The sequence below is a fragment of the Castor canadensis genome, chromosome 18, assembly GCF_047511655.1.
Source record: "Castor canadensis chromosome 18, mCasCan1.hap1v2, whole genome shotgun sequence".
Taxonomy (NCBI): Eukaryota; Metazoa; Chordata; class Mammalia; order Rodentia; family Castoridae; genus Castor; species Castor canadensis.
Window position 1 is genome coordinate 4,127,902 of NC_133403.1, and position 22,118 is coordinate 4,150,019.

At 42.2% G+C, this 22,118-nt stretch overlaps 1 protein-coding gene across 15 annotated transcripts in view; it reads left to right on the forward strand.

Moving 5' to 3' along the window:
- Depdc5 (DEP domain containing 5, GATOR1 subcomplex subunit) overlaps window positions 1–22,118 on the forward strand; it is a 139,266-nt gene that overhangs the window by 34,138 nt on the left and 83,010 nt on the right. For 8 of the 15 annotated variants that reach the window (XM_074060950.1, XM_074060953.1, XM_074060956.1 and 5 more), the window contains 9 exons: window positions 1,175–1,236; window positions 1,362–1,435; window positions 5,542–5,611; window positions 8,347–8,383; window positions 8,899–9,043; window positions 12,512–12,732; window positions 17,111–17,314; window positions 18,966–19,101; window positions 20,103–20,200. In XM_074060950.1, coding sequence (XP_073917051.1) covers window positions 1,175–1,236; window positions 1,362–1,435; window positions 5,542–5,611; window positions 8,347–8,383; window positions 8,899–9,043; window positions 12,512–12,732; window positions 17,111–17,314; window positions 18,966–19,101; window positions 20,103–20,200 — 1,047 coding nt within the window. The remainder of the gene's footprint in view (window positions 1–1,174; window positions 1,237–1,361; window positions 1,436–5,541; window positions 5,612–8,346; window positions 8,384–8,898; window positions 9,044–12,511; window positions 12,733–17,110; window positions 17,315–18,965; window positions 19,102–20,102; window positions 20,201–22,118) is intronic. The other 7 variants (XM_074060952.1, XM_074060954.1, XM_074060958.1 and 4 more) reach the window with 1 other exon arrangement.

Genomic DNA, 22,118 nt, shown 5'->3' on the forward strand with positions numbered 1-22,118 from the left:
CCTGATTTGCCCGTGGAACTCTGAACTTCCACTGACTTTTCGGGCCGTGAGGAGCTCCAACAACATAGTCATTGTGTTATGAGATCTGGGGATGTGAATAGAAATCAGGTGATAAAAGGAGTTCCCCTGGTTGAATCAGTTTGAAAAATGCTGGGTATTCCACAGTACCACAATTGCAGGTCTTCCTTAGCTTTTAATATGTTATTCTTTTTTTTTTAATTTTTATTTTATTCATATGTGCATATTAATATGTTATTCTAAAGAAAATGTCTGGTACTTTGTTTCCAGACATATTTGATACTAGAGATCCGTTTCCGGGGGCATTGCTTCAAGGGCCTGGTGTGCCCTTGGGAAGCACCCCAGGAAAGCACCATTAGCCCATGTCCAGCCCTCCCTCCATGATGTGCCATGTATCCCCAGCTTGATCCCACACCCCCAGATTGATTTGTGTTTCATCAACAAGACTGAATGGAACTGGAGGTTTGGCTCAAGTGGTAGAGCGCTTGCCTAGCAAGCACAAGACCCTGAGTTCAAACTTTAGTTCTGCCAAAAAAAGAAAAAACAGGAAAGCAAATCTTCACTGCCACTAAAGAAGCTCTCTTACATTGTATGGATTGTTTTATTTATTTATTTATTTTTGCTGCGATTGCAAGGTTCCTTTTACTTCTTGGCTTTGAAATTGAAATAGTGAAGGCCTGATTATCTTTTTTCAACAAATTATGACCTGCCATGCACTCAAAGAGCAATTGTCAAGCGCTGAATAGTAATAGGTATGACGGACTCAGTAGAGGGGAAACAGACAGAATGCCTCTGTTCAGTTCTTTGCTGTGTGTGTAGCAACGATGCGATTATAAATTGTAGGAGGATGAGTTGTCTTTGCCAACGTCACTTTTTTTGGGGTGGATGGGATGGGGTTTGAACTCAGGGCTTCATGCTTACAAAGCAGGCCTCTACTATTTGAGCCATACCTCTGCTCCATTTTGCTCTGGTTATTTTGGGGAGAGGAGGTCTTGAGAATTGTGTTTCTGGGCTGGCCTGAAACAGTGATCCTCCGAAGTAGCTAGGATTGCAGGTGTGAGCCTCAGGCATCCAGCACCCGACGTCATTAATAGATTGGGACACTTACCTCTGCCAACTCCTCTCCTCTTCCCACTTTTTGTTTCTTCTCCTTTAGGAATTGGTGTGGACTTGGTGTGCATGGGTGAGCAACCATTACACGCTGTCCCATTATTCAAGGTAATTAGATTTTGGATTTTCTTCCTAAAAACCAATTGGAAAATAGTTAAAAACAGAAAATTCGGAGGACATCCACGCCCTGCTTGTTTTCCAGCTTACCTGTGCCTTGGCCTTTTTCCTTGCAGCTACACAATCGGAGTGTTCCTCGAGATTCTCGCCTGGGTGATGACTATAACATTCCCCACTGGATAAACCACAGGTGGGTGCCATCTTGATCAACTGTGGATAATAAGGCTTGGAATAGTTTCCTTGCTGTTTTCTCTTTAAATCTGTTAAGATTTTTTTTTTTTTTTTAGAAACAGGGTCTCACCATGTAGCCCAGGCTAGCCTCAAATTCATGATCCTGTTGACCTAGCCTCAGGCGTGCACCAGCACTCCCAGCTGTCAAGTTCTTTTTATGGCAGTTTTTTTTTTGTGAAGAGAGTGGGAGACTGCAGATGTAGCTTAGTGGTACGACACTTGCCTAACTGGGTTTGATCCTCAGCACCACACGCGCACACACACACACACACACACAGAGAGAGAGAGAGAGAGAGAGAGAGAGAGAGATAATGTGGAAGGCAGAATTCTAATGTTTTCCTCTTCCTCTTCCTCCTGTACTGCTACTACTTCTATTACTCCTTCCCCTCTGCCTCCCTTCTTTCTTCTCTCTTCTTCTCCCTTCTTTCTTCTCTCTTCTTCTCCCTTCTTTCTTCTTTCTTTTCTCATCTTCTTCCAGCCTTTCTAACTGGAAAGCCATAGCAGTAACAAGGGAATGGCCTATGGTGAAAGAACAAAAACTGATCTTGAAGGCCCAATTTCTACTTACTATTCCCAAATCCCACTGACGATAACACACCAATGTTGTGCCTGCCCCAGTCCACTTAGAAAAATCCCTGTGTCTCTTCTCCTTATAGGACACAGTTTTGCTGATTCCAGCTCAGAATGACTTCTTTCTTCCCTTTGCCAGTGCTACTCTTGTATCTTGGTCCTCATTTTTTGTGAATAGTTGCACAGTTCTTCAATCTGTCCTTTAGGCCAGAGTTTCTTGACACTACTGACATTTTGGGTCAGATTATTCTTTGTCATGGGGGATTGTGCTATGCATTGTAGGACATTGAGCACCATCCATAGCCTCTACCCAGCAGTGGCACTTATCTCTGGCTATAACAGCCAAAATTGTAGATATTGCCATGTGTCCCTTGAGTGCTCAATAGAGAATCGCTACATTATTGGTTTTCTTCTTTCTTTTCCTTTCTGTTGTGTTCTTAAGTAACAAGACTCCTTCTACAAGTAAAGGTCTTACTTTGACTCTCAACATAGAAAACTGATAGACTGTTAGTGGTTCCTTCCTGCCTTCACATGGCAGGCTCTGATGTGGAACCAAGGAACCCTGGAGGTCTGGGGATGAAGTTCTGTCAACTGCTATACCTGGTTGCCAGAGGCATTTTTGTGTAAACCAAATCCTATGCCTTTTCTTTCTGATTCCTTATGCCAGTTTGATAAAGACTAAAGTGTTTGACATCTGCAACCTCCCTTCCTACCGTTTCTCTCTCATTATGCATGCAAATGACTTTTATCCTTCAAGGATCAGCTCCTGTCTTCTGTGAATCCTTCCTGATGGCAAATAGCAGCTTTCTCTTCCGTTCTTCCAGAGCATTCTACCCTTTCTCTGTGTTGTCTGTCATAGGCCAGGACTCAAGAGGGACACACTACTTGGCTCATGCTGCAAGCCCAACAGAACTTTCAGTTTTGGCTTTTATTTAGTCGCAGTCTTTACTGGAGGCCAGCTTGGAAACTCACCACAAATGTTGATTTTAGCCTTGTAGTACATCTCCATTATCTTTGCTGCAATCCATATTGCCATGGGTATGATGGTTGCTGTTGGTCACCTGTACTTAGTCATAGGTGAAGAACGAGGGAATGAGCAAGAATTGGTTGTTTGGTCATCTCTGTAAGGATACTGTCACACTGTAAATTATGTTGTTCTGAGAATGTCTCTCCTTTCTCAGGGAGGCAGTGAGATATTATTCATCTGGTCTCCCATGTTCTTCCTTTACATAAGTGTATGTAAAATCATACTTTTTTTGGTGGTGATGGTTCTGTTTTTGTGGTTTTAGGTAGGATCTCTCTGTGTGGCCCAGGCTGGCCTCAAATTCACATACCTCCTACCTCAGCTTCCTGAGTGCTGGGATTACAGGCATGCTCCACCACTCCTGGCCTAAAAATCATACTTTTAATGATGCTCAGTTTTCTATCTTGCCATTGCATGGGCTGACATAGTCACTTCTACAAAGTGACCATTTCATAATAAGATGCCCTTGTAATCCTCCCCATCTTGTTTCTATGTTGCTATTATTTTAGAAACTTAGTTCAGGTAAAATAGGAATATTTTTGAACTTACTTCTTTTTTCACTTATTTTAGCTTCTTTTTTCTTCCCTTTAGTTATTTTGGATGTGTAACTTTTTAATAGGCATTCAGATTCACATATCAATAAAATAGCTACTGTTTAATTACACACCATATTTCATAGCTTAGTTTAGTGCAGGAAATAAGGTAGAAAGTAACTGTAAAAGCGCAAAAATGCATATTTATGTAAATTAAAGTTTTACAGTTTTCTCAAATTCTACTTTGTGGTAACTTGAAAGTTTCACAAATCACTGCTTTATTTTCCATCCTAAATTGGATCTGTGATGCCAGTCAACAATGCAGGCAGGAGCTGCATGTGAGGGCTTCTGCATCTGAGACCTGAGAGGGCCCAAGGCCTGCTGTTCACATTTCATTGTGAGCCTTATCTGCTGGAGCCACTCGGGGATGGGAACGGCAGGGCGGAGATGGATGACTGCTAACAGGGGCCTTTGTTCTCTTTCTGCCAGAAGAGCCTCCTCAGAAGGGAGCAGAGTGTTCCCGCTTGAGTAAGGCCAGAAACCTTACTAAGTGTAATCAGATTGTCTTCAAAATATTACTGGCTGATAATGAAAATCGATCCATAGACTAACTAAATTACTCTTAGGTATGTAAGAGTTACAAAACTGAGATGTAGGGGATATGACAGGATATAACTGAAATTTATCTTGGAGATTCTATAGACCAACCAGTCACATTATAAAGTGGAGAAAACTGAGTTCCAGAGATGTTAAGTGTTTGCCAAGGGTGGAACAGCATATTCATGACAAAGCTAAGCTAATAATTTCAGCCATTTGAAATCATGATATTAGTCTGTGATTCTCAAAAATAGCAATCTCATATGGTTACATTTATAAGTAACCCATTCTTCTGGCTGACATTATTTTACCACTTTTATTTTATCTTGAGCCACACCTCCAGCCCTACTGCTCTTGGGTCTTTTTCTTTTTTCTTTTTGTCTTTTCCTTTTTGGTGCTGGGATTGAACCCAGGGCCTTATGCATGCTAGGCAAGCGTACCACTGAGCTACCTCCCAGCCCTCCAGCCCCACTCTTATCTTTTATAGTCTACATCTGGGAAGAGAGTAGCAACTTCCATTTGGTACTTTCCTTGATACCCCTGGGAGAGGCCAGATCGACCCCCAGGGTTGGCTGGACTCTAGGTTTTTCGTCATCCTTATTAAGCATTCATGTATGCTTAATACACCATTGGGATAGCTCCACGGCCCATCAGTCACCTCCTGATACCACTCTTTTATGTGTTTACTTATTTATGCATATGGTCAGAGATTTCACAGAGAGTGAGGATTGGTCGACATCCTAAATATCATTTAAAAGTTAATGATAGATAAAAATCATCCAGAGAGATACCTGAGGGATAGAAAAGGCTGCACAGCCATCATTTATTCATTTATTTAGCACATCTAGTGCCAGGCTAGTCTTCAGTTTTCTTGTGCACCTGACATGACTGTATTAAGGTTGTTTTTAGAAGGATTGGGTTTTAGTAGTTTCTGTCTTCTTTTTTTCACTACCACCTTTTCCCTTTCTTGCCTTGATCATTCTTGCTTGCCGTGTGTTGATCAGTCAGTGAGTGGTAAGAACCTCCCTGGGCCCATCAAGGTGAAAAGCATCATGGTGTACATACACTTAATCCCTGTCATGAGGAGGAGATTGTGGTCCAGTTAGGAATCAGGACTGGCACACATGGAGTGATTTATGTCTGTGGGGGAAATACAAGAACAAGTAAAAACATAATGTTTTATAGTAATTATAAAGGAGGTCAGAATTGGGCAGATTAGTGAAAACTAAAACAAAGCCAGGGCTAGGAGGGTAGATTCTGCCTGGGAAGATCCTGTGTCTTAAGGTTCAAATTAACTACTGCATTTATTTATTTATTTATTTATTTATTTATTTATTACAGTTTCTACACGTCCAAAAGTCAGCTCTTTTGTAACAGTTTCACCCCACGAATAAAACTGGCAGGAAAGAAGGTAGGTTTCATCAACCCGCAGAACCTTCAAGACTGTCATAAACTGATGTGTTTAGGATTCTAAAGTGTTCTCAGTTCTCCACAGGGTCGTTTACAGGGTTTCAGGAGTTTGTTTTAGAACTTTACAGTTTTGTACACTAGGTAAATATACAAGAAGACAGGATCTGGGGGCGTAGCTCAGTGGTAGAGCACTTGCATGCATGAGGCCCTGGGTTCGATCTGTAGTATGACAAAACCAACACAGAATGAAACAAGGTAAATCCCAAATTGCAATAAGTACCTCCGGTAGAGCTGGAGATGCAGCTCAGTGGTAGAGCACTTGTAAGGCTCTGTATTCAAGCCCAGAGCTGCAAATAAATAAATAAATAAATAAAAGTCTTTGGCAAGCATATGACAAAGAGTTCATTTTACTGTGATGTGACTGTTTTATTCAGATACTGAGGCCACTTGGTTGTTATTGGGGACAATGACATAGATACACATTGTAGCAAAGGGGAAATATGATAAAAGGTCACACCTTAGTATTAAATTCCAACTTGAATGGGGATTCTTGGGCTGGTGGAATGACCCAAGTGGTAGAGCACCTGCCTAGGAAGTGTGAGGGCCTGTGTTCAAACCCCAATACCACAAAAAAAGGGAGGGAGATTCTTTTTTAGCTTACCAAATAGATTTAAGGTATGTTAATAATTACACCAAGTACTGGAAAGAGTGTGGTGAAATTGGTACTGGAGTATCTGGTTGGTATATGACTTTTTTTTTTTTTTTTGGCAGTACTGAGGTTTGAACTTGGGGTTTGCTCAGCAGGTGTTCTACCACTTGAGGTGTATCATAGTTTTGCAAAGTAGTTTAGCTATGTATCAAGAACAATGTATGTGGCAAAGTAATTTCATTTTGGGAAATAATTAAGTTTATCATATGCAAACAGATTATGGTCTAGTTTTATTTATAATAGTGAGAAGTTGGAAACACAGAGAATAGCTGAATACAATCATGAAATGCCCACTTAATGGAATATATTTGTAATTAATAAGAATGCCAGTTTTAAGAACCTAAAAAGTGGGGACTGGCAGAGTGGCTCAGGTGGTAGAGTGAGTGCCTAGCAAGTACAAGGCCCTGAATTAAAACCTCAATACTGCCAAAAAAATTTTAAAAACCTCCAAAAGCACTGGTGTGGTGTCTTACACCTGTAATCCCAGTTACTTGGGAGAATCAGTTTGAGGCCAGTCCCAGGAAAAAGTTATTGAGACCCATCTCAACCAGTTACCTGGGCGTGGTGGCTTGTTCCTTTCATCCCAAGCTGAACTGGAGGGTTAAGTAGGAGGTTCAAAGTCTAGGCAAGCCCAGGCAAAATCACAGGACTCTGTCCCAAAAATAACTTAAGCAAAAAGGGCTGGAGGCATCGCTTAAGTGGTAGAGCTCCTGCCTAGCAATGACGAGGCCCTGAGTTCAAACCCTAATACCACCAAACAAAGCAAAACACACAAAAAACCCCCAAAATCTAACCCCTCAGCCCTTTTGCTTTAGTTATATTGGGAATAGGTTCTTGCATTTTTGCCCAGGCCAGCTCCTCATTTTGATCTTCCTACTTGTGCCTCCTGCGTAGCTGGGGTGACAGGTGTGTACTACCATGCACAGCCTGAAAAAGTGTTTGTGATACAGTGTGAGGAGAAAAACAGGCTGTTGTGTTTGTAGGTCCCACACCAGAGCCGAGTGCTCTCACCCATGTGTCTATTTCTAGTATAGCTGAGTCCTCTGAGGGATGCCCTCTTTGCACAGGTGGCTCACGCCTGTAATCCTGGCTACTTGGAGGCTGAAATTCAGAGGATTGAGGTTTGAGACCAGCCTGGGCAAGTAGTTTGTGAGATCCCAGCTCCAAAATAACCAGAGCAAAATGGACTGGAAGCATGACTCAAGCAGTAGAGTACCTGCTTTGCAAGAGTGAAGCCCTGAGTTCAAACCCCATTCCCACTAAAAAAGACAAAAAACGGGCTATGTCAAATAGTAAAATTGGGAGATGGGATTCTGCCAAGAAAGGGTAGAATTCTGCATTCTGAGGTTTTTTTGCTTTCCCACACCATTTCAACGAAGTGGGACAGGGAAGGACTTGCAGCATGACTTCTCTCATTTTAAAAGCAAGAACAATTATTGTCATGGGAGGCTTGAGGATCCTGAAAGTTTTATTAAGAATGTTTTACACATTGATAGCCCTGGGTTTTCTTTTCTTTTTTTTTTTTTCTTTTTCCTTTATACTCCATTGCAGCAAATTGAGAGATCTAGGGAGTAGTCAGGTCTGGCAGGTGTAGGTAGACAGGTGACAGTGGAGGGGGAGGCATACACAGTTTGGGTCAGGACCTCGCCATGCTTGAACATATATGTAGTGAATTGACCAAGAGTTTGAAAATATGGGCTTAAATTTTGGCTCTGCCATCTGCTAATTATGTGACTGAGCACATCTTTTATTCTCTGTAGAATTGCATAGCCTCACCTGTGAAGTGGGGGTCCATGCTCCCTCTGGACAGGGTTGTGAGAAGAAGTGAGGCGGGAAGTAAAGAACCTAGCAGGGCTTGGCACCATGGTGAGCAGGTGTCAGATATTTGCTCCTGCTTCCTGAACTACTTGCAGAGAAGGCTAAGACATGGTCTTTGTCCTGGGGAGCAGCCACATACATACTGTGCACTGTGTTAAGTTTTCTTCTGACAGAGAAGAGAGTGATTAAATATCTATTTAATTTTATAGCCTGCCTCTGAGAAAGCAAAAAATGGCCGTGATACATGTGAGTATTTTTTTTAAAGATCTTCTTTCACATCTTTTAGAGTCAGCTAGCTAATCCATGACAACAGAACTATGTGAAGTCACTTCAAAAGGTTCACAGACAAGTCAGGAGACCCATCAGTTCCCTTTGTGTGGCCTGTGGAAGGTTCCAAAGCCACCTTATATTTTTGTCCTGTCCTACCCAATACATGATGACAAAACCTTGGTTTTCCTTTCCCATAGATCAGTTGTAGAGATCAGGTACAAAGTTTTAAATCACTAAACATATTACAATGATATTTTTAAAGAGGTACCACAGAGGAATGAAATGCTACTGACACTTTGCCTTTCCTGCTATAAGCTGTTTTTGTGTCACTTTGACATTTAAGTCAAATCTCTACAACTTGATGGATGGGTTATTATTGCATTTTTTCCTCAGTGGATGATCACCAGAGTCTTACAGGTTTTGATGAAGATTCTCTGCAGACGTCTAGTTGATATGTGTTTGGATGACAAATTGTATTGTGTATTTTTTAGCTCTTGGGACACCGAAAGAATCCGAGAACGCTCTTCCCATCCAAGTAGACTATGATGCCTACGATGCACAAGTGTTCAGGCTGCCCGGCCCATCTCGGGTCCAGCGCCTCGCCACCTGCAGGTTTTCTGCCAGATTCGCTTGGGGGTGCATATAAGTATGGTTTCAGACAACCTAGATCCATAGGGACCTTTATGAGAATAACCTTGAAAATATTTTAGATTAAAATTAGCCAGACAGAAGCCAGGCCATTTAGATGTCATTTTGTTTACCAAGAAGTATTGCCTCAAAATAAGGAGAAGGTTCTCAGGCTTTTTCTATCCGAGAGAAGCAGTTTGCAAATTCCAGAATCTTCCTCTCACTAGGTTGGCCCTATTACAGAATTTAGGGCTCAGAGTTTCTTTTAGTTTTATTCTTCCCAGAGGCTAAGAACTTTGCTTTCTTTAAATCCCACTTTTAAAATTTGCTCTGTGGTGTTTGGTCATATAGCATTTTCTAACTGTGATAGAGTTAGAGAGTTAGCTCTGGGTCTGGTGTAAGAAAACCCCCAATACCCTGAATTCTAGATAGTATTTTTTATTTTCTTCCTTATCTTGATTTTTTTTTTGGTGGACCACACGCTTACTCTGTAGACACTACCTTTGAGGCATGGCCCTAGTTCTTGGCTTTTTTTTTTTGTTTTTTTTTTTCGGTACTGGGGCTAGAACTCAGGGCCTCACACTTGCTAGGCAGACGCTCTACCACTTGAGCCACTCCGCCAGCCCTGTTTGTGTTGGATATTTTTGAGATAGGGTCTTGCAAATTATTTGCCCAGGCTAGCCTTAAATTTTGATCCTCCTGGTCTCTGCCTCCCAAGTAGCTAAGATTACAGTCTTGAGCCACCAGTGTCCAGTTCCTTGTTTTGTGTTTAGAGATAGGGTCTTGGTATGTGACTCAGGCTGGCCTTGAACTTGCAATCCTGCTATACTATTTTAGTGTCACTTTGACATTTAAGTCAAATGTCTACACTTGATGAATGGATTGTTATCTCATTTTTTTCCTTGGTAGATGATCACAGCTCCTGCTATACTGTTTGTGCTTCTTTAGGCACAAGCCCACCATGCCTGACTGACAGCCTTAGATTTTATGCTTAGTTTTTTATGTAGAATTTTTTTGATGCATATGTGAAATAGAATTCTAGCTTATGTTTCCCCCCAGTTGACCAAATAACATGAGCCCATTTTTCAGATCTCTTAAATCTGAAAATTTAAGGATAGCTGACTGTAAGAATATTAATATATCATTTGCTTTTGAGCGATTGCTTTCTGTGCCTTTCCCTCATTCCATCCTAATGTCTGATCAAGAGAACGTTTAGAGCTCAGAGCAAGCATTGTTAACAGCAGCTCTCTTACACCTGGGTGCTTCTTAGGGGCTTTTCTTCTATTATATTTTGTGTTATGGGTTACGTTATTGTACTGGGGATTCAATCCAGGGCCCTTGGGCATGCTAGACAAGGACTCTACCACTGTGCTACATCCCTAGACCTAATTGTTTTTAATTCTTTGAGATGGGGGATCTCAGTTTGTTGCCTTGGCCAGTCACAAACTCCTGGGCTCAAGTGTTCCTTCTGCCTTAGCAGAAGTCTGCATGTACACCCTACCATGCCCAGCCACACAGTCATGTCTTACACATAGCTAAGCATATACTTCTGCTCAAATATTTATTCTTGAAATAACAAACATGTAGTCAGCACTTGGGATCCATTTCAGGTTCATTTGAGCTCTGACTTAGTACAAAATCTTTCTAGAAGGAAAGAAACACACCTGATGGCAGAAAGGCAGTCCTATTGATAGGCTAACCCTTTTATTCATTCTGAGGTTTTATCTCCACATTGGGTTTCTCTCATTTTCCTCTTTCTTCCTATTATTCCTTGACAATTTCCCCTTAGGGAGCTTTATGGGGTTTTGGTTTTGTTTTTTTTTTTTTTTTTTTTTTTTTTTGTGGAACTGGTGTTTGAATTCAAGGATTTGCACTTGCAAAGCAGGAGCTCAACCCCTGAGCCACACCTCCAGTCCATTTTGCTCCGGTTGTTTTGGAGATGGGGTCTCATGATCTGTTTGCCTGGGTTGGCCTCCAATCTCATTCCTCCTAATCTTAGCCTCTTGGTAGTTAGGATTACAGGTGTAGACCACCAGTGCCTGGCTTCATTGTTTTTTGAGATAGGATCCTACTGTGTATCCCAGGTGGCTTGAACTTGCATTCCTCCTGCTTCAGTCTTCTGATTGCCAAGATTATAGACCTGTGCCACCATGCCAAGCACAAAAGTTTTATGTTTTAATAACAGTATATTATTTTAAAAACTTTTATTAAAGAAATGTTCAAACATGTTCAAATAGAGAGACTATATTATCATGTTATCAGTCTTGTTTCATCATTTCTGCATTTTAAATGTTGGCAGATCCCAAGAATTCTATTTTTTATTGTTTCTAACAAACAACAATTTTTTTTTTTGAGATGGGGTCTTTATTATGTTGACCAGGCTGGCCTCACACTCCTGGGCTCAAGAAGTCCTCTTCCCTCAGCATCCCAAGTAGCTGGGACTGTGGGAACATGCCACTTCAAATAAGAGCTCCAAAGAATTTTCTAACAGAGTGTTTGCCTAGCATGTGCAAAGCCCTGGGTTAGATTCTTAGCAATACACAGAGGAAAAAAAAAACAAACATTATCACAGTAGCAGTACCACTAGTAATATAAATACTAATTCCTTCCTGTCCTTTCATAGCCAGTCCACATTCAGATTTCCCAGTTGTCTCAAAAATGTGTTTTTGCAGTTGGCTTGTTTGTATTGGGATATACACAAGATCCACACAGTTTATTTGGTAATAATGTCTTCTTTTTTCTGGTGGTAGAATATTTTGCTGTCTTCATTTAGCTTATTGTTTCCTTGTAATGTTTAACTTTTCCTGTATTCCCTGAATTTCCTGTGAACTGGCAGTTATTACTAGATGCTTGATTAGATTTTGGTTCAGTTTTGTGGGTAGGCGAGAAGACTTCTCGGTGGCACTATCCACTTTCTTTTGCATCCTGGTATCTTGTCTGGTTACTCCATTTTTAGTGATGTAAGATCAGTGGAGTCATATTAGAGCGATCGCTTCTTTATAGGTATGATCACAACTGTCCTGGCCGTTCGACAGCTGGCTGCCATGTCCTCTTCTTTCCCCGTATCTCAGGCTGCTCAGGACAATGTATGTCCTGCAGTATTTCTCACTCATACATCACACTGGAGTTTTTGTTATTGGCTTTCTAAGTAACTTGAGCTAGTGATGAATTTTAGCATTCTAAGGTTTGTTTATTATTTGTTTGTTTATTTATTTTGCAGTACTAGGGTTTGAACTCAGGTCTCATACTTCCTAGGCAGGTGCTCTATCACTTAAGCCACTTGGCCAGCCCCTTTTTTTTTCTTTTTTGTCACGAGTTTTTTTAGGGCCTGGGCTGGCATCAAACTGTAATCCTCCTGATATTTGCTTCCTGAGTAGCTAGAATTACAGGTGTGAGACACCAGTGCCCAGCCAGGTTTTAGAGTTTCAACTTGAGGCAGCATCCCTTCTTTGGTGTAACTTGTCTCTTGCCTGGCAGGTCTGTGCGAGAACGCGAGAATCATCATCGAAAAAGTGCCAGCTCCTGTGATGTCTCATCCAGCCCTTCCCTGCCGAGCCGTACACTGCCCACTGAGGAAGTGAGGAGCCAGGCTTCTGATGACAGCTCCCTGGGCAAGAGTGCTAATATCTTAATGATCCCACACCCCCACCTGCATCAGTATGAAGTCAGCAGCTCCTTGGGCTACACCAGTACACGAGGTCAGAGTGCACAGCCGGGGCTGTGCAGATTCTTTCCTATAGTAGGGGATAGGAGTGGCAGGGAACGGTTGGGGTGGAGTATAAGTCCCATAAGTTAATTATTTTCATCCCAGTGCAATGGGTATGAATTGCATTAGATGTTAGGTAAGTGTGTATTAGAATACTTTTGTCTCTAACCTTTCTTACCCATCTCACACTGTAACTGTATACTTTTCCATATGCTAATATAGAGCTTTTCTTAGGCCTATGGTCAAATGGTTTATTTCCTTGTTATTTCCACTTGTGCCATACCTATAATAGTCTGTGTCCTGTTCAATGGCCTTCCATTTTCATGGTTTCTGCATCCATGGATTCAACCAACTGTGAATGGAAAATATTAGGAAAAAAGCTTGCCTTTACTGAACACGTATAGACTTTTTTTCTTATTATTGCCTAAACAATACAGTATAGCAGCTGTTTATACTACTTTAGATATTTTAAGTAATCTAGGGATGGTGTAAAGTGTATATGTTATATGGAAGTACTGCACCAATCTATGAATGGAGTTTGATATCCACAGAGATTCCTGGAACCAATCTCCACCAATACTGATGGACAATGGATGGCCATATTCTTTTTCTTTTTTTTTTTTTTTTTTTGGTGTAGTGCTAGCATTTGAAGCCAGGGCCTCACACATGCTGGGCAAGTGCTCTCCCACTGAAATACATAGAATAAAATAGAATCTTTTATTCTCAGTTGCCTGCTAAGATGTCTTGCATTAAGGTACACAGGTGGTGATCTTTCTGTATCTTATCTTGTCGATCCAACAACAGCTGCAACCAAAGTTTACAGGCCTCTCCTGATTTTTTAAAAAAGATTTTACATTTTGAAATAAATGTGGATCCATGGGAAACTACAAAAGGTGCACAAGGAGGTGGTAACTTTTTACATAGTTACAGTCATTAAAACCAGAAAGTCAACTTTGGTACAATCTACAGATCTTATTCAGTTTTACCGTACTCATTTGTGTATTGCATGTGCATACTTCTGTGTAATTTTATCACATGTAGATTCATGTGGCTGCCACTACAATTAAGATACAGAACAGTTCCATCGCCACCAGCCTCCCTCCTGCTACCCCTTTATAGCCACCTCTCCCCGCAACTAATCATCGTCCTCCATAATTTCATTACTCAAGAATGTGACACAGATGGGAAGAATACCCCTCCCGATTTATGAGCACAGGCTTAGGAAGGTTGTGTGTGCACACAGTTGCCTCTGGAAGGATTCCCAATGGGCCGGGACTGTTTTTCCTGATTCAGGGACATTAGTAGGAGAAGCTGTTGGCTCCTGGGACCTCAGCAGTAGGGAACAGAACACTTTTATCAGTTAGATACCACACATGCTATACTAGGGCTTATGAAAATTTTTTACTTCTGATTTTTTTTTGTTAGTTCAAAGTATAGAAAGGAAATTCCAAAAGTGAAATTTTATATTCAAAAGAATTTTAATATATTAGAAAATTTCTAGGTTAGCTGTTCCCCTCTTTTTGGAAAAGTTTGCCTAATAGTTACTCTCATCTTGCTGAAAATATTCTTGCTAGAAGGGACTAGAACAAAAAATAAATGAAACTAAATAATAGGCCTTTAAAAACTTCTTATTCTAAAAGTCAGATCTTCTCTGGGAAGATGGTATTGCTCTTAATCCAAGTAACTTTGACACGTATCTTTTAAAATTATCTAAATAGTAGAATTGATTTTAATGTCTTTTAGTAATATTTGGGAATTTATTGGAAAATCCAAAAAGCAGTTCATTGGAATATTATAAAGCAACTCAATCTATGGGCTCTTAGCTTCCTGTTTCTGTTATATTTAGGGATCCTCACCCCCCTACCAACCCAATGGAACATAAGAAACATTTCCCCTACTTGTATGTTTGACTGACTTTGTCCCTTAGTTCTATTTTTCATCCTTTTTTAAAGTATGTACTCATGTCTCTGTTTGTTAATTGGGTTTTCTTCTTTTACTTCCACAATAATTACCTAGACCATATTCTTTTTTGTTTGGTATATCAGAGCACCAATTCACAAATTTGCAGTGAAAGATAGACCCTTTTTGTATGATTATTTGTAGCCCAGGCTGGCCTTGAACTCTCAATCTTCCTGCTCCTACCTCCTGAGTGCTAAGATTACAGGTTTACACCACCATACCTGGCAAGAGATATAGCTTTCATGGCAATTTGAATATTCTCTTCTTGAATGCAAATCAGCTTAAGGAACGAAATAGTATGATGTATAAGGTTCTTTGGTCGGCATTGTATAGCTTATGATGAATTGATTCCTTGGTGCTGCTTTCTAATCTGGGTAGTGGCTCACCAAACTTAGGATGCACAAGGGGAGTTGGTTGTGGGTTTCACCTCTTTGATCCTCTCAGGATCTCCAGCACTATGACAGGCTGCTGGGTAGGACAGATCGAGCTGAAATATTACATTTCCTTGCCTAATCAAGGCTGGATGCATCCATTGTTTTTTTATTAGGTTGTTGGTTTAGGTTTTTGAGACAGGGTCTCATTGCCCAGACTGGCCTGGAACTCCCTAGGTAGCCTAGCCTGGCCTCAAACTTGGCATTTCTCCTACCTCTGCCTCCCAGGTACTCCCAGATACCAACCATGCCTGGTGGGGATGCATTCATTTCTTTATTCCTTTTTCCCCAAGAGTATTTCTTCATTTTAACACAATAACATCTGATTACTTACACATATCTCAGTCCTCTGAGTCAACGGGAGGATCTACTCAGTCATTGAGGTGCCCAGGTTCCTTCTGTTGTAGGGTGCTATGGTGTTCAGCCCGGTCCCCAGAGCTGCCATGAGAGAGGAAATGAGAATGGAGAATTCCCAGGCCTGGAATGGGGCATGTTACCTCTGTTTTCTGTCGCTGTGGAACTAAGTCATTTGCCTCCACTGCAGAGGGGCGGGGAGTTCTAGTCTTGTGTGTCTAAAGGGGAAATCAAATGGGTTTAGTGAACAAGCCCCTTTGTGCTCTCTGGCCGCCAAGTATCTATATGCTAGTCCTTCCCACCTAGGGCACATACTCACTCCCTCCCCAAGGGAGGAACGCAAGTCCCATCGCAAAGTTACTGTGTACAGCTCACTGTCCAGGGTCCCCGAGTGATGTGTTGTTCTCCCAGAGCTGGGTTTGGCCAGTTATTTAGGACCAAACAACTTCCTGTCAAATACTTAAAAAGTAAACAACTAGCTGGGTACCGGTGGCTCATGCCTGTAATCCTAGCTTCTTGGGAGGCTGAGATCAGGATAATTGCAGTTTGAGGCCAGCCCGGACAAATAGTTTGCAAGACCCAATCTTGAGAATAACCAGAGCAAACTGCTCAAGTGGTAGAGTAACTGCTTTGCAAGTATGAAGTCAGGAGGGTCAAGGTTCCAGACTGTCCCAGGCAAAAAGTTACTGAGACCCCATCTCAACAAATGAGCTGGGTGTGGTAGTTCATACCTGTTGTCCTGGCTGAATAGGAGGCTGTAGGTAGGTAGACTGAGGTCCAGTCTGGCTTGGGTGAAAACTCGAGACCCTATCTAAAAAAGTAACCAAGGCTGGGTGCGGTGATTCAAGCCGATATTCCAGCTATTCAGAGACAGAGATCAGGAGGATCACTGTTCAAAGCAGTCCCAGGCAAATAGTTTTTGAGACCCTATCTCAGAAATAACCCACACAAAAAGAAGGGCTGGCGGAGTAGCTCAAGTGGTAGAATGCCTGCCTAGAAAGTGTGAGGCCCTGAGTTCAAACCCCAATACCAAAAAAAAAAAAAAAAATTCCTATCTAGCAGGAGGCACAGATTGGGAGGATTATGGTTCAAGGCCAAACCTGGCAAAAAGTTGATGAGACCCCATCTTCACTGATGGCTGGGCACAGTGGCATACTCTTGTCATCCTGGCTACACGGGAAGCACTACTAGGAGAATCGAGGTCCAGGTCAGCCTGGGCATAAAATGAGCCCCTGTCTTAAAAATAAGCAACATAAACGATGTGGTCAAGTGACTCAAGTGGTAGAGCATTTGCCTAGAAGTTTGAGGCCCTGAGTTCAAACCCTAGTACAACCAAGTAAAAAAAAAAAAACAACAAAGCAAATCCTAAATAGCAAAAAGGGCCGAAGACATGGCTTATGTGGCAGAGCACTTGTCTAGCAACCCCAAGGTGGTACTCCGGTACCGCCAAAGGAAAAAAAATAAACTATTTCAAGTGTGTTTTATTTCATTATTGTCTGACAGTTCTACTCATTGCTCACTTCCTGACATTTATGTCAGGCATCCTTGTCATCCTTGGCCTGTCAGTCCGCTAGGTTCTGATTTCATTGTGACTTTGTCTTTTTTCAACTCCGTGATGACTGGCAGATGTCCTGGAGAACATGATGGAGCCACCCCAGCGAGACTCCAGTGCTCCCGGGAGGTTCCACGTGGGCAGTGCAGAGTCCATGCTCCATGTCCGACCTGGTGGATACACGCCCCAGCGAGCACTCATTAACCCTTTTGCTCCCTCACGGATGCCCATGAAGCTCACATCCAACAGAAGGCGCTGGATGCACACCTTTCCTGTGGGTAAGTCGTCTGCTCAGCAAAGAACCCTGGACTAGCCCTGGTCCATAGCACTAGTCAGCCATGTGTCCTCGGTCAAGTGTCTCATCTTCTCTGAACTTCTCTGGCTATGTCAGTAACATGTAGATAACCATGCTTGCTTTATTTAACTCGGGTTCTCAGGAGGATCCTTGAAGACATTGGGAAAAGGCTTTGAAACAAACTGTGTTAACTGAAGACCTTCTTATTATTCTTCTTCCTTCTTCCTCCTTCTTCTTTCTTCTTCTTCTTTTTTTTTTCTGTTTGAATAGGACTATGCACTATGCTTTTACTACCTGCTTTTTCCCCTAAGACTTAAAGTCCCTTGTCCTCGTCCATTCCTTCTTCTCTTGGCTGCCTTTTGAACATCTTGGCTACACAATTATGTTACTTCATCTTTTCTCAGGGGTCTCTGACAAGTGAAGGAAAAAATTATTTTTAATTCATTATTTTTCCTACTTTGTCATTTTTTATCTGTTCTGTTCTCAAGGAGATGACAGTAAGGTTTTAGAGAGCTGTAGCTAAAATTAAACTCAGCTTAATGGGCTCTTGCTGGGTGAGGAAGGAACAGAAGCATTAAACTCCAGGGTTTTTTTTTCCCATAAGACCATCCTGCCGAATACTTAGAAATGTCTGGCTATTTTCCTTGCACTTGTTTTTCCTGTTTAAAATGAATCTGGTTTTTGGCTATAATTGGGGTCATTCCCGCACCTTTTGTTCCCTTAACTCTGCTATAAGTATACTAGCTTCTTTCTGCCATCTTTCTCTTCATTCTTACCCTCACTGGCTTCCTTTGCGATCTCTTAAGAGAACTGTCTTTCGTGACCTTCAGCTCTTTCTGCTTCTGTGATTTTTCTCCTCCCATCCTTCATGCACAGGTTACTAAAATAATAGTCTCCAAACTCTGTTGACTTTGCACATCTTTTCGCCCAGTCCACCCTCTAATAACTCTGGCCCTTTACCAGGCAACCCAACTTCCTGTGTCCTCATTCCCATCCTGAGAAGCTTTTTTATTTATCACCTAATCTCACAGTCTCCTGAATACCTTTTGCCTCTTTCACTTTAGCGATTTCACTGGTGTTTCTTCCACCCACTTATTCTCTTCTCCAACCCCTCTTCTGAACCTTAACACTTACCTCTAAAACTTTGCTTCTGGGAAGCTTGTTTTAGTAGACTTCACTAATTCTGATCTCTCTCTTACTTTGTCTCTTTTTGCACTTGCACATCTCTTGCTTCTTAGAGTCACATTTGTTATTTTCTTAAGTATTAACAGAATCATTTGATGTTTCATTCATGTTTCCTGCTCGTTTAGTTTGAATTAACTATCTTATATTTGTGTATTTCTTTATGTTATCTCCAGTGGTATGCATGAGACAGAGGCTTCTAAAGTATTCTGAACAGATTGGACAGGATGATAAGCAGGAGGTTCCCCCTATAGGATGGGTCCTGCTTGGAGGAGGAGGTATCCTCCGTAGGAGCCAGAGGGTCCCTTGTGTAATGTTCCTCTGTGGCTTGTTCTTTGTAGAATCTCTCCAACACCTATATCTCAGCAGTTGGAAGGAAGAATGATTGCAGTTATGCGCACAACATGAGCTATGAGGTGGGAATGATGTTCAGTGGTTCTTTTTTTGGATAGGACCATCTGGAGAAGCCATCCAGATCCATCACCAAACCAGGCAGAATATGGTGGAGCTGCAGGGCAGCGGGCAGAGGGACCCAACTCACTCCTCTGCAGAGCTCTTGGAGTTAGCGTATCATGAAGCTGCTGGAAGGTGAGCGTGTGCACAGGACTCTGGAAGGTAACCCAAGAACGCTCTTCAGGACAATGTGCAGAACTGACTGCTGACAAATGTCACATTTATAAGACCTGAAAAGAGAACGTGAAATCAGGGCCTTCTTTATCAGCCAGCATCATTCCTTTCCCTGGGCAAAGTACAAAGCAAACAACCTGACATTTTTGTCTATGATATTACCCAGGCCCTGCTTTTAAGTTTGTCTGGAGGTTACACTTTGTAAATCTCAAACATAGGTTTCTTTCAAGCTCATTCAAGGATGAAAATGAGAGAAAGGCTTTTGAGTTTGGAGTGCTGAGATGGGTGACTCATGCTGTAGTTTTGGGCAGACTCCCTGTGACTTTTGTCCTCTTGGTCATTGAGGAATCCTACTGTTGAGTTTTAAAAGTTAAAGCTGGAAGTAACAGAAATAAAGAGCTGTGCTTACAGTAACAAACTCTTTGAATCACAGCTCTGAACATGTTTCAGGGCATCTTAAGAGAGTCAGTATAAGAAGAAAGTCATTTAAGCCTTGACAGACATGAGTCCAGGCAACACTTGGACTTGCTGCTCCTGCATTGCTGTAGAAAACACTTAGCAAGAGCCAACTTTGCCCTTCTTTCAGACACCTTGATATCTCATGTGATGGAAGAGGGCTCTGGGCAGGGCAAGGCTCTTTAGCAGATTGACTCTGGTACATCTAATCAAATACCTCATATTTTTTTCCTTATTAGTAAGGTGGAGGTGTAAGACAGAAAGGACAGGTGGTCTAGCATGGCAGTGGGAAACAGCCAGGGTGCCAGGGAGAAGGCCAGAGCTGGCACACAAACAAAGCACCATCACCCGATGGTTTGGGAGAGGGATCTCAAGGTTTGCCAGTCTGTGTGGCTGAACATTCAGTCCTGTTTTCCCTGAGCCCCTCCCCGCTAGGATGCAGGGTGAGCAGGGAAAAGAAGTGCTGATCTGCATTAAGCCAGGTGGCTGGGCTCTGTTCTCTGCAGGCACAGCACTTCCCGCCAGCCTGGTGATGGCGTGTCCTTCATGAACTTGAGTGGAACGGAAGAGCTTTCTGTCAGCCTGGTCAGCAACAGTGGTGCAGGTAACTCATCCAAGAGGTAAAAGAGTTGGGATGTTCAGAGTAGGTTCATATTTAGAAGCGACCCAAGGGCCAGAAAAGCAGGGTCACATCTATTTTGGGATCATTTCAGCACAATTTGGGGCGACCTATTTAGAAGCACTGCTGTATAATGCATGGAATTATAAATGGGCTACACATTACATTTTAGCTGAGAACACGTTGGTCAAATCACATTCACCATCGCTCTGTCAGGGAGTCGTGATTGAAGGCAGTTGGGTGTTGAGGGCAGCACAAGGGACAGAGCAGGAATGGTCTCTGACACCCTCATAAATGTAGTCAGGAGAGGCTCAGAAAGGAATGGGGTGTGGTTCCAGTTATAACCTCAAGAGAGGAGAAGGGTGACATGGTTGCTTCAAGAAGTCCAACTCAGCTTGAAGGGATAGAATTTGGTTGGGAAGAGAGTTAGAAGGTAAAGATTCCAAGGTCAAGTGAAGGGTGGGTAGAGTATGGACTTGGTTTTTACTCTTGCTGGAAGCACTTTTGTATCTATTACATCATTTGACCATCCCAACAGAGCATAAGTTACTAAATACATTTTACACATGGCCTGTTTAATGGCCACAGATGTAGACATATTAAACTAATCTCTTTTCCCCAGCAGCCAGGTATCCTGATTCATACTTCTGTCCTCATTTGACCACTCTGTTCCAAGTGCCTTTTAAGGGCTTAGGGAACATGGGTTTGCACAGATGGAGGCAGTTTCTGCAGAACCTCAGAGGACAGGTATTACACAAAATGAGTGTGGAAGCACTAAAACAACAGAGTGGGGCCACTATGTCATGCCTTAGTGTTCTAGAACCCACATTTCTAAAACTAGCCTTAAGGCAGTGTGGAAGATGAAGTTGCATAAAATTGGTTAATGATATCGTCCTTCATTCATTGATAGATTGATCTAGCAATATCCCTAGGGGCCTGTGGCTAAGGCGGGGTCACTGGGTGGGATGTGAGAGAATCCCACAATGACTATAAGCTCATTCAGTTCATTCATTCATTTTAAATTAGAAAACAAATAAGGGTTGGGGGGGAACTGCTGCCTGACTTTCAGATTTTCTAAAGTACATTTAGAATGTCACAAAAGCAAGGTTTGCTTTTTGCTAAACCAAAGAGTCACTTTTTAGGAAGCTAGAGTTTGAGCTTCCCAGGCTTTTGAGGGGAGGGTGGCTCTGTTAGGGCTGCTGTGGGGCTCCCTGGAATGCACCTTGAGCTAGTTTTACTGGCGACCTGAAGCAGGGAGGACAAGTTGCAGATTCAGAGGGTGGCAGAACCAGGATCTACCCAGAGTAGTCTAGGAGCTGGGAGTAGCCCAGTGCTTACCCAGATGTGTCTTTTGTGGGGAAAAGTGATCTTTCACCAGGTACTGGTAGCTCCTGCTTATAATCCTAGCTACTCGGGAGGCAGAGATAGAAGAATTGCAGTTCAAAGCCAGCCAGGGCAAATAGTTCATGAGACCCTATCTTGAAAATACCCAATGCAGAAAAGGGCTAGCAGAGTGGCTCAAGTGGGAGAGCACCTGCCTAGCAAGTGTGAGGCCCTGAGTTCAAACCCTAGTACCGCCTAAAAAAAAAAAAAAAAAAAAAAAGAAGAGTAAGCTTTCAAAAAGCCCTTATTTTGGGATCCCCAAATGACATCATCAGATGACATTTCATTTAGGGTTTCTTAGCTTGTATGTGCGCACACACACAAATGTTGGGAAAGCATTTGCTGCAACCTGGGTCTCTGGCTTAGCCTCTCCTTCTTGGGCTCCTGAGCTGTAAATCTGCTTGCTGATGGAACCTCCCTGGTTAAATGACTCCCAGAGGCCTCATCCTTAATGTGCTGTCAAGTGCACTTGTGTCTCTTTGGTCCTTAACCCATCCTTCATCCTCTGTTCCTTCATCTC